Genomic DNA, 12,880 nt, shown 5'->3' on the forward strand with positions numbered 1-12,880 from the left:
ATATGAAAATAATTTAATTTTTTACACTTTTTTGAACTAGAAATTAGTAGAAATCCCGAAAATAACATTTTCCTTCATTTTTCAATATATATTTGAGAAATTTTAATCACATGGTTAAACTTACTAAATACTCCTTCCGTCCCTTTTTATTGTTATATTTAATTTTTATCCAGTCAAATTGATCAAATTTTGACCAAATTTTATTAATATTTTATAAATTAAAATAAATTAAAAATATTAGATTATTGGTAAGTATATTTAATTTATTTTAATATAAAAAAAATCAGTTTGCAAAGTACTATAGAAAAAAAAAATTAATAAAAAAGTTGATCAATTTAAGGAAATGTGATCACTAGGAGTCCGTCAAAGTACAGGCAACACAAGTAACGCGAGCTAAATTCACCCCAAACTATGCAATATGCACTTGGTAGGAGGAAAATCATTACGGACAAATAGACAAGGGGTATCACGAATCGAACATTCTATTTATAATGGGGAAAAAAAGTAACGTGGAAATTTCAAACGGTACCTGCAGATGAAAAAAAATTAAGTACCCATGTTCGATAATTTGGAAGTTAAATAATCCAAATCCTGGCAACTCTAGTTGGTTCTATAAATGCGAAAAAAATTACTATAATCTAAAGTTTTCAAATAAATAAATATATGTATATATATATTGCATTTTTCCTATCATAGAACTTTTTTTGGAACTAGACCAAAGCAAAGAAAGAAAAAAAATAGAAAATTCAAGAAATTTGAAGGCAAGCAAGTCGAAAATAGGTAAAACATATATAATGTGACATGTATACAATACTGCAGGTCTGTCGTTAGAGAAAAGAAAGGTTGGCGAATAGTCAACACATGAGCTGCTGGACTGGGTCATTTCCTCATCATTTACATAACCCCTCTTACCTAGGTCCTTCTCTCTGTCTCTCTCACTCTCTCTCTTTCTCTCTCTCTCTCTCTCCCTCTCTCTCTCTCTCTCTCATCTTTGTAAAAGAACCGTGTCAGTGACAATGTGTCTCTTTTGAAGCCAAAAGAAAGTTGAAGTTTCAAAAGTTTGGGACTTTCTTGGAGAAATAATTTTTTGAGAAGCCCGGATTCTGTTCCTTACGCTTAGTGCAAAGATATGAGAGTAAGTTATTTCTAGACTTGAGCTTATTATACAATGCAAGGGGATATATAATCTTTTACATTGCTTCTTCTTTTTGCAATACATGATTGTTCACACTCTTGCATGCTTCATTTTTCTTTTATATGTTTTCATTGTTGTGGAATTGTGTATGTTAATGTAAACTATATTACTATATCAGTGCATGTCAACTAGTTTGTGCCTATGAGTTATCAAGTCTTTGAGATAAAGGGGGTAAGGTTATGAGTTGGGGACTTACAAATTACTGGCATGGAGTCATTGATTTAATGATTATCATGTTAATGTTATAGAATATTGCTGATCATAAGTTTGTGAGTTTTTCATGCCAACTGTGAGCCAAACAAGAAGTGCATATTTGTTACAATTTTCTTTTTGCACTTTGATTTTGTATTTGACCTATATTGTCTTCTGATATAGGATCACATTAGTTACAAAGATTGTCTAGTTACTTTTACCGCCTCAATATTTACCTTGGTTTGCTTTAGGGTGGTCGATATGGCATAAGCTCATGAAGTTACTGAAATGTTTTGACAGCTGGGTGTAGGTATTTGTGCCTTGTGTTTGTCTATACCATTTGGATTGATAGTACTCTATTATTATTATCAATAGAGACAATAAGTATGCCCATGAGATTTTTTTAATTGCATTTCTGGGAGGAGAAGTATAATTTGCATAGGCGCGCCTGGTAATTGATCAGAAGGTCAAAGTCATCGGTTGATACTTTAGCGGGCATCATAGATTGATTTTGTGTCTAATACTTCCCCATAATCTGTTTTATCTTCTTCTTAGTGTTGAAAATGATAGATTGATGTAGGGGTCGCAAATATATTACTGTACCTACAAGGAAACTTCAAATGCAAGCCAATAGGACTGAGAGTTGTTTTAACCAAACTTTAGGTTCTGCAATAGGCCAATAGTAGACAATGGATACTTTTGACGGAGGAATTTGGTAACTAATAAAATTTTAGGTTCGTAGCCGGAAACAAGATTTGTGACGGTGGTTCTTTGTCGGAAACATGAACAGTACCCGGTGGATTCGATGAACAGTGTTCGTCGGGAAGTATGAACAGTGTTTGGTGGTGGAGATTATTGGGGGCTGAGATTGCTTAGGGTTAGTGGTGGCTCTTTTGCGCTCTCGCTTCTGAACCCTTGCAATTTGACTACGTATCCCTATGTATAGGGAATCAAGCCCACGTAGTTCTTGGGGATTAAGAAACCTAATGGGCTTAGATTTCTTATCCCGAGGCCCAATGGGAAATCCACTGAAAACCGTCTTCTACTAGTTTTAGGAATGTCCGCCGATGAGACCCAACCACAAAGGCCCAAGGCTCGTCCGCGGCTTCGAGACTTCACGGATGAGGCATCTCCCTGGCCAAGGATAACCCTCCGCTACCAGCTGTTTCTCTAGTCCGTGGACGCAGGTATAGCCGTGGTTCACCCCAAATGTTGGACGCATCCTTGTCCCCCGATAAGGAGCCCCTACCAGATTGCAGGACAAGTGATCCCAAGCTTTTGGGTGCAAAGTGCAGGATACTCCAAAGTCTCCCAACGAGTACACCCGTTGACTACAGAGACAGAGCTCCCAAAGCACACACCAGATTTCACCCCACATCCCCAATGAGGACACCCATTGACTACAGGAGGAGGCCTTCAGTCCAGGCATACCCCTGGAGGTCTCTGACCACGGACACCGCCTTTCCTGTAGATATGCTACAGGAAGGAGTTCTTCAATAGAGTACCTGCACCAAATGAGTTACTAATAATAATTCTCCATCTTCCTTGAATCATCCAAAGAACCCGTCCAAGTAACCATGTTGAAGTCCCATCCAAGTTATGTTTCTCACTTAGGGCGCGCCCTAATATCTTAGGGGATAGCTCTAAGAATCAGTTGAACTCCTTTTTTCATATATCAATAGGGCACGCCTCCTTCACCAACGAGGGCACGCCTCCTTCACCAACGAGGGCGCGCCTTGATTATGTAAGGCGCCAGCATTACTCTTTTCGTATGCATAAGGGCGCGCCTCTCCATATCTGTAGGGCGCGCCTTCTTCCTTTGTAGTAAAATAGATGCCTTATTTTTTCCTTAATTTTAAGCACCGACATCCCAATTCTGACCAATTGACCCGGTTTTGACTCGAATAAAGTTTATACCAAATTTTGGGCATAACAGATACATATAAAAAGTGAGATATATTAAAGAAAGGAAAAATCATCCCAAAGTAGAAAACATCAGCACAATCTCAGATCAAATCTTCACGTTATCACTTCCATATATCATACAAACTAGCAAGTCACTGCTTTAGAGACCCAACTGACCGCAGGTCTGCAAAATTCTGAAGTCATGGTGTGGAAAATAGGTTTTATTTGTTGCCTATCCGCTTTGACTGCGTATATCCATTGTGATACCACTGAAGTTTTCCTCAACAAGTACATTACAATAATTTCTGCAAGATTGTCAAATATCAGATTTAGCTTAGTTTCTACTTTGGACAGTCATGAGGTGTAAATTATCTAAATATTCACAAGTTTTGATTTGTGGAGAATGAATACGAGAACATTTGTGCTTTCTTGCAAGTTAATCGATGGAGTCTATAAGGTGATAAACTGAAAGGGCTTGCAGGGCCTGAAAGACTTTAACAAGAACAGTATATGTAAACAGAACAATTAATAAAAAGAGAGAACTTGAAGTTTAACTCTAGGTAACAGATATACTTAAACTGTAGCTTCCCAGTTTAGGTGCTAATATGTACCCTATTGCTTCGTGAAGTCCTTGTAAAGTTATTGTATGGCTTATTATACCTAAAAAGACCTCCGGAGGCCATTCATTGTCATAATCTTGTCACTTTATAGGGAACTATGTCTGAATCAAAACTAATGCCTGCAACATATACGACTACTTATATGTTCAGAGTAATGTATTATATCAAATGAAGATTTTGTAAACGAATTGAATAGCCATGGATTAAGAGTCTCAAGGGATCTAATTACAAATGAGGTCAATATGTTCCATTATTTTGAATTTCCAAGAATCAATAAAATTATCAATGACGATCATTTCTTGATACTATAACAGCCTTTGTGGACTGAATAATTGGAAGGATAACTTATTATCTTGTTGGTTTGCAGCAACGTCCAGTTGTACCGCAGTTTGGCAACTGGGATACTGAGGATAATGTTCCTTACACAGTCTTCTTTGAGAAGGCTAGGAAGGGTAAAAATGGCGGGAAGATGATAAATCCAAATGACCCCGTGCAGAATCCAGGCATGTTCCCTCCTTCAGCTCAAGTGGCACCTTCTACAGCTAGAAATGTGCCCAAAGAACCAGCAAGTAGGAAATCAGTTAGACCAAAAACACTTAACATTCAATCAAACAGTGATAATAGTGGTCGGAGGAAGTTCACTGAAGGTCCACTACGTAATGATAATGTTACTGTTAGCCGTCAGAGGGGTAGTGGCTCAACAATTCAGAACCGTGTAGGTAATGGATCAGGTTCTGGTCGGCCTAGAAGGCAAAATGCTGGACCAGAGCACAGCGTTGACCAATCACCACTCGATCCACAGTACCAGGCAAAGCTTGTTGGAAAAGGTAGTGGATCTTCTTGGGAAAGTAGGCATTCAAACGATAGATCCAGAATGAATGCAGTTTCTGCAGGAATTGAATCTGTAAGTTTCCACTTTTATATGGATCTGTATTCAAAGTACTATCATGAAAATTGTTTATACTGATAAGTGGTGTTTTATTCAACTTTACTCCAGCTATGTCTGTTTCCTTAAGGCTTTATCTCAAGGTGTCGGCTCTTCTAGTATGATATTTATACCCCCAAAAAATAAGTTCTAATTCTATGTTACATGACATCTGCATCTTAAGAATCTCATTCTTCTAAATTAAAGACAGTGTGGTAGATGAGTCTATACGTATTGGTAATTAAAGACACGGTGGTAGATGAGTCTATATGTATTGGGGATTCATTATTTGTTAACTTTGTACATTTGCAATGCTCACAAATAATCACCCTATTACGTGAGCATATTAATGTGATTGGAGTCTTTTACTAACACGTCGAAGTTTCAATAGGCGTACGGCAAGGTAGAATATGCTTCATGTAAATTGAACAGTAGGGGGTTCCTTATAAGATACATTTACTACTAACTTGTACCCACACCTAAAGGTTATCGCAGAGTTGGGTCATCCAACATAATTTATATAAGTTAAATGATGAATCTTTTGTTCCCCATTACCATTTTCAGCCTGATAAAGGTGCTGCAGTACCACGATTTGGTGAGTGGGATGAGAATAATCCATCATCGGCCGACAATATCACCCAAAAATTTAACAAAGTGCGGCAGGAAAGGAACTCAAGCACTCCCATGGCATCAAACACAAACACAGGACAAGCTTATGCAAACAGACGAATGCAAATTGATTACAACAAAAACAAGGTATTTTCTCTTTTACATTCTGCATGGTTTCCATTCTAACTTACACTAATTTTCTCTTAACTTTATTTTCTAGTCCTCTTGGAGCAGCTGTTTTCCATGCTTCAGAAAGTCGGGAGCAAGGACTTGAAATCTGTTTGTGCTTCAAGCAAGCTATTTGTCACTAAACATCAACATATCTGGTTGTGTACCTATGAGATTTTCATTGTTTTAACATTTTCATTTCACCCTTTTTCTCTCCTATTGATTTGGAGGTATTTAAATTACTACCATAATTGTACTTCTTATAGTTCCATGATAAGCATTGTTTATTTCGAATAATTTATACATATTTGTCTACTTTATATTGCCTTCATCTTTTGTTTAGTTTTGAGCTTTGTGGTCTCACCTGGACAAATCTTTCTTCAAAAAATGCTAGAAAACCTTAAAATGACCATGGCTTCCATAAGAACAAGATATCTTACCAAAATTTTCTGTGAAAGGATAAATTCCGTTCAGATATTCAAATTCTGTAGCAATGCTGAAACACTACTCATGAGCCATACGCATGGAATGATACTTCAACTTGCAACCAATTAATCTGACAATCTATAACTTATGTAATATGCAGATATAAACAATTCTTATTATGGTGCAATGGTGTTGCAAAATCATTTTTCGTATGCATCAACTCGGTACCATGCATAATATTTAAATTGATCCGACTGAAATTTGCCGCTTGGGCAAAATAAAGTGAGCGGTTGTGGGCGGTTGTGGACGTCAGACATGGTTTCAAGCTACCTTCTAACTAGGTAACAAGAACATATAGACTACAACATTATCATTGCAAGCAAAGTGTATGAAATCCCATACATTAGAAACTACGAGAGAGAAAAGGTTCAGATAACTAGAACAGCTCACAGTATTCAAATACTTCATAAATTCTTTACACAACTGTCACAGAAGCATCATCTTATAATTGTTTTACACTAGTACTTCATCCATTTTTCCCAGTGAACGTTTGCCTACTCAAATACCATGACATTCAAAAGCCCCACAATATCCAAATGCCACCGGAAATTCAGGTTCAGCTTCCCTCGGATTTTTCTAGAGCTGCAAAAATTTTGATGTTGGTAAAAAAAGCCACGAAAAGCAAATTAACAGAAAATGTCAACAAATCAGAGAAACAGCTATTGCAGAGGATCCCGTCTACCAACTCGTGACCGAGAGAGAAAAGCTCTCATTGAAAGAAACTGAATGAAAGGCTCAATGCAATATAAAAGATTTGCAGTTTGTACATCACAACACCAGCTTATGCAATATAAAAGATTTGCAGTTTGTACATCACAGCACCAGCTTAGAATCACAAGCATTGTAGTATATATTTTTTATTATTTTTTAAAAAACATTGCTACAACTACAGTCAAGAGACACCGTCTAACTCGGTAATTAAATAATTATCACTCTCTTGGCCTAACAAATCACAAGGCTTAAAAAAAGTGTGCCACCTAAACATAAAACCTTTTCCCCGAGGACTGTTGATAGCCTCATAACTGCTGCTTCCAGCCAATAAAATTCCCTAGCAACATTTATTTACAGATAGAGAGAAGAATGGAAGACTATGTAGCCATACAAGTGATATGCCCATTAAACTGACATAAACAATCTTAGAACTAAACTAACAGATACAGTCAGATGTAGAAACAAAGTGCTTACTATTGTAGTTCAAAAGCTTCTCAATGAGGTCAACATGAGTCATCAGCATTCTCCTACAGCAGTAACGCACCAAACAGAGTGCATCCAGAGCGTCTCTAGACAAATCACAGATAAAAATTATTAATTGTATCTACACAGCTCAACAAATTGCATAATTATATGCATTCAGATATTGTGTGATTTCGACATTGTACCCTATAGTGAAGGAAACAATCGAGCAAAAGAAACTGATAAACAATAAAAAATAAAGCACAAACAGAGGTATGCACTTAAAGAAGACAAGGTAATGCCGTTTTACACTTTCACAGCTCTTCCGCCGTTTATAGGAATTCATTTCTCCTTATTTTAGTCATTCATATCTCTTTATATATTAAACTTATTTCTATCGTAACTCAACAGTACCAATCTTTGACCACCGTAATTCAATTCTAAGCCTCATTGTTTGATATAATTATCAGTGTTCTCAAATCTCTAGTAATGGACAAAAGTTTAGATGAAGCCAATGGTATTATGTTGAATAGTTGAATTTTAAATTTTTCTAGCAGTCCATATTAGAGATGCCGGTTTTAATGATTCCAGTTGGTATCAGGTTTACTATTAAACAGATTATCACATTCAATAACAATAGAAAAGATTATGATTAATATTTCTCCCAGAAAGTAGGAACAGTAAGAACCGCAGACTTCACCTTAATTATTAATGAGCCCATTATCAAAGTAAAAATTAAAAAACTCTACTAAATGTCTTTACTTCCAGCTCTAGCAATACAAACACAAAAAAAAAATCTAGGTACTGCAGACTTGCATTTTTGTTATTGTAAGAAACAAGCTCATTAGCAGGGGGGGACGCAACGCCAATCACTCATTCTCGACCTATTATAAATAGACTCGAAAAGCAGATAAAGAGACATCATCAAGACCTTCCATATTTCAGTAACTACGGAAGTTCAAACACCTGAGTTGCATATCGATTCTCGACAATCAAGACCAATTACCTTGAATAAGACCATGCTTTCCAATAAAATGTTCACAAACATTGCTTATAAGCAGCACTAAGTTATATAACTTATCTATCTATAGTATAATTAGCTTATAAAGCCGAAACATCAAAATTTTTGGTCAGAGTGGTTTATTAATTGGGCCTTACAGGCTTCAAATAGTATGCATGGTCTAACTTCTAACCCTGTATAATTTTTTATATTAATAAGCTTTCTAATATTGAATTAAACCTCTATTAGAATTATAAACTATGTCTTAAAATTAAATCCTACTTAAATTACAATCTACAATAAAATCTCATTAGAAGTTTGATAATGTTATTGTTTTATCTGTTATTTTCATATCCAAAACTATCAAGACTTCAAACAATATACAATTTCTTTAAAAAAAGGATCATCTAAAACCAATTATATCATACAACAGAATTTTAAGTATTAAAGTCTGTGCTTTACACAGGATCTATGCAACTTTACAATACCCAAATGATAGAAAATTAAATTCGAACATCTACCACATGCATAAAACAACATTTACATACAAACATCTATAAGTAATTGTAAAAGGTAAACTTGAGGAGACTGACCCTTCTTCGTAATCAGCCTGGAGAAGATCAAGATATGTATCCCATTTGTTTCCAATCACCTATTATACAATATAATTAAAACATTAAAAACCCTAATTTAAAAACATTTCAAACCCTAATTGAAAATATAAAGAAATCGAGAAATCAAAAATAAAGTAAGTGGGAGTGCATCAAGATTGAAGGAGTACCTTGCCACAAGTGAAACAACGGACTGGTATAATCATCTTTAGCTCCTCGTACCTTTGCTTCTTCGACTGCTCTCTTTTAATGCCCTATTGGATGACCTTATATACACTGAATGATGGGCTGTCAAGGGATTCAATTGTAAACACGTTTTAGCCCAGTTTAGGTCAGGTATGGGCTTTTCTCCTAAATCGAAATTTGTAATCTATATTTTAACAAAAAAATATCTAAAACCGAATGATAAGAGATATGTTAGGGACAAAAAAAAACAAGGGAGTATATAATAGAGCATATAGGGGGTTAGGTGACACAATTTATTCCAAATTATTAATTTACCCTTCAATAATAAATACAAATAATTGTCAAATTTAATACCATATATTAATTACACTTAGGTCATTATTACTCCTTATTAATAAATATAAATAATTGTCATATTTAATAACAGATATTAATTACACCTAAGTCATTAGTATTAATAATTTTATATATGTTACCATTTATTATTGAATATTAACGACCTATAATTAGATATCTAAAATTTAATAATATTTGCATGTATATATACTAAATTCTTATTTTTTTTGAAGACATATGTAAAATAAATTTATTTTCAGTAAATAAATTTAATATGTTAACTAATCTGAAAATAACAATGTTAGTGTATCAAGTATTAAACCCAAAAAATATAATAGATATTATCTTTGTATTTGAATAAAATAGTGGTTACGAGGGGGTTTATTATAAAGTTGAGATTCTTATTATATGGCCAAATCGAATATAAACTAAGGCCGGTTTGAAGATTTTGAATATATATAATAAAATATTAAAATATCAAGTTCATTACGAGTACATTAATATTTTATCATTTTTCTTACATTAACCAATTTAAAGTTTTTTCAGAGGTATAAGTAAAAGAGTTATAAGATTAATATAGTGTTATAGAAATCGACAATTTTGCCGATAAATTGCTAGAAGGCAACCAAACAATATTATAGAGCAAAATCAGAGCATACAACATTTTTGCCATTTTCGATCAAAATCGGCAATTTTCCGGTAAAAATTTGACGAATCAAACACACGATTTGAGGCTATGAAGAGAAGAAAAGGAAGAAGAATTATACTCAACATCGAGTTCGTGAAGAATGATGATTTTGAATGAAGAAATTAGACGGCTGCCGAATAAAAACTAAAAACACAAGGGAAAAAGAAGAGAGATGCGTAAAGATGATTAAGACTCTTATTATTTTAATAAATAATGCACACAAAACAATGTTATTACTTAGTATGGATGTACAAATGCAATTTTACACATCTCAAATTTAATTATTTTACTTATATATTTTAAAAAGAATATAAAAATATGTTCGACATTATTTCGATTTAGCATTTCAATAAATTCTCGATTTTTTACAGTAGTTCAACCGTTGTAGTCCATTTTTCAATTTCCATAACCATTGATTACTGACATATCTAATAATATATTTATCATAAAAAATGATGTATATTGAAAAATGTATTTATATTATCAATTGTACAATATTATATTAAATATGTCGACTTTCATATACAATCATTACATTTTCTAATATGTAAAGTAAGAATTAACTCATACTCATTGTATTTTGTATCACTAATTGTACCATGTAAACAAATATAGTAACTCTTTAATTAACTTCGCAATATTTCATTCATTATTTTTATTTTCATGAGATATGTGTGATGTCATTTGTATAATATTTTGATCGTATATTTCGATTTCATTACCGCATATTCAATTCATTTTGAGAAAAAACACGTTAAGTACGACATCGATCTCGATTCCATAAATAGAGATATTTAGTTGATCGATCTATCATGAAACAACATGAATATATCGTCAATAATTACAATCAAAATAACATTAATTCACGGATTAGAGAACATGGCCGTGCATTGCACGGGCTATAGAGCTAGTTTCAAATAATAATGTGCCATGTATAAAAGGTAATTTTCTTTAATAAAATAATAGGGACCAAGTGTGTAAATATGAGCCCCAAATTAAAATTTCATATGTGTCATGGTAAATTATTTGAAAAAAAAATTGAAAAAAATATTTGGGGAATCTAGTATTACTCTAATGATAATAAATTAATAATTTATAAGATATAATTTTTCTCCGAAATTATTCAGAAAGATAAATAAATTGAAAATAAGATTTTTACTAATTTACTTTAGGTAATTTTGGAAGACGTGTTGTCCCCAAATGTCACTATTTAGTTGAGAATGACCCTCAATGTCACTTTGGAAAAAAATGACCCAAAATGTCATTTTAAAACGAAGTTTCGATTGCAGTTTTTGATATTAATAAAAAACGCAATTACGTCTAACATTTTTTTTTAAATCAAAAAACGCAATTCCAGATAATGTTATTCAACAATTTTAAATGTTGTTTTCAATGTTAATGCAAAATGCATTAACGTTTTGCATTTTTTTAATTTTTTTAATTATTTTTTACCCAAAATACTCAATAATGTTATATTTTCAAGTTCAAAAACTTTATTTTAAGAGGTGTTTTGTTCGTATTTTATTCATATATATAAATAATTTATATTTTTAAAACCCAAATTGGAAATTTGTGAATCCTAAATTATTAAAAACGTTTAATAATTAGATTTCGGTTCCTAAAGTTCAGGGCCTTAGAATAAATTACGGTTTAGGCTTAGGGTTTAGGGCCTAAAGTAAATCCTAAAAGCTAAATCGGCGTACGTTTAATTAATTAATTTTTTAATATTTCTAAAACCCAAAAGGGGATTGTTAATCCTAAAATGTTAAAAATTGTTAAATTATGGCCCACTTTTTAATATTTTGAGTTCACCAATTCTCGATTTAATATTTAAAAATATTAAAATATTTATATATATAAATAAAATACTAACAAAATACCTCTTAAAGTAGTGTTTTAAGCTTAAAAACATATAATTATCTAGCATTTTAGGTTAAAAAAATTAAAAAAGAGATGCAAAACACTTGTTGAACTATTGTTACTCTTTTAAAAATTTAAAAAGGAAAACGGAAAACCAGGTTGGATTTTTGCCCCAAATTCATGTTTTGAATTAACGTTTTCAAGTTTGAAAAAATGAAAACGAAGCACGCACTTGCGTTTTTAGTATATACACATAAACGGTAAACGAAACTCAGTTTTAAATTGACATTTAGGGTCATCTTTTTCTAAAATGACATTGAGGGAGATGGTCATTCTCCCCAAATAGTAACATTTATGGTCATTATTCGAAGAATCCTTATATAAAATTCAAAAAATTTGATATATACCAAACATCTAGCATATCCCGCCTATCACACGCTTGATACACACAACTTTACTTTCAATTAAATAAAAGAATGAAGTTGGAATTTACATAAGAAAAAAATACCCAGAACAACTCAAAATTAGGATCAAGTATTTAAAATAAAAAACCTCAAAATAATAAATAGGATTTTGTAATTTTATGAATACATCTACTAGATTCTGATCCAAATAGGCCCATTAGTTTATAATTCAAATTTTAAATTTTATTCTTAATCCAGTTTTATTCATTTTCTCTATTATTCTTATTGTATTATTATGCTAAAGATTATGGGTTATTACATCGTGCAAGGCACAAATCATTTTTTATCACCGTAAAATTTTGTTATAATGATGGATATGAGATGGACATATTTTTCTAGTCAAAATATTTAAAAATCGTAAAACTTAATTAATAGCACATATTTCTCGATAAAAATGATTGAAACGTAATTCGATACCTATTAGTAATAAAACTTAGTTTAAGAGTGATTTAATTATCTGCA

At 32.7% G+C, this 12,880-nt stretch overlaps 2 protein-coding genes across 2 annotated transcripts; one reads left to right on the forward strand and one right to left on the reverse strand.

Annotated features, from left to right (window-relative positions):
- Positions 1–923: 923 nt before the first annotated feature.
- Positions 924–5,934, forward strand: LOC141707525 (RPM1-interacting protein 4-like). Its single transcript, XM_074510728.1, has 4 exons — positions 924–1,135; positions 4,280–4,816; positions 5,402–5,593; positions 5,667–5,934. The coding sequence occupies exons 1-4, from the start codon at positions 1,130–1,132 to the stop codon at positions 5,718–5,720; spliced, it is 789 nt and encodes a 262-aa protein (XP_074366829.1). The 5' UTR covers positions 924–1,129; the 3' UTR covers positions 5,721–5,934.
- Positions 5,935–6,395: 461 nt separating this feature from the next.
- Positions 6,396–9,206, reverse strand: LOC141707526 (DNA-directed RNA polymerases I, II, and III subunit RPABC5). Its single transcript, XM_074510729.1, has 4 exons — positions 9,055–9,206; positions 8,867–8,925; positions 7,286–7,380; positions 6,396–6,682 (listed from the first exon to the last, which is right to left on the reverse strand). Exons 1-4 carry the CDS (start codon positions 9,088–9,090, stop codon positions 6,657–6,659), a joined length of 216 nt encoding a protein of 71 aa, XP_074366830.1. The 5' UTR covers positions 9,091–9,206; the 3' UTR covers positions 6,396–6,656.
- Between the last annotated feature and the right edge of the window lie 3,674 nt (positions 9,207–12,880).

This window comes from Apium graveolens, chromosome 2 (genome assembly GCF_009905375.1).
Source record: "Apium graveolens cultivar Ventura chromosome 2, ASM990537v1, whole genome shotgun sequence".
Taxonomy (NCBI): Eukaryota; Viridiplantae; Streptophyta; class Magnoliopsida; order Apiales; family Apiaceae; genus Apium; species Apium graveolens.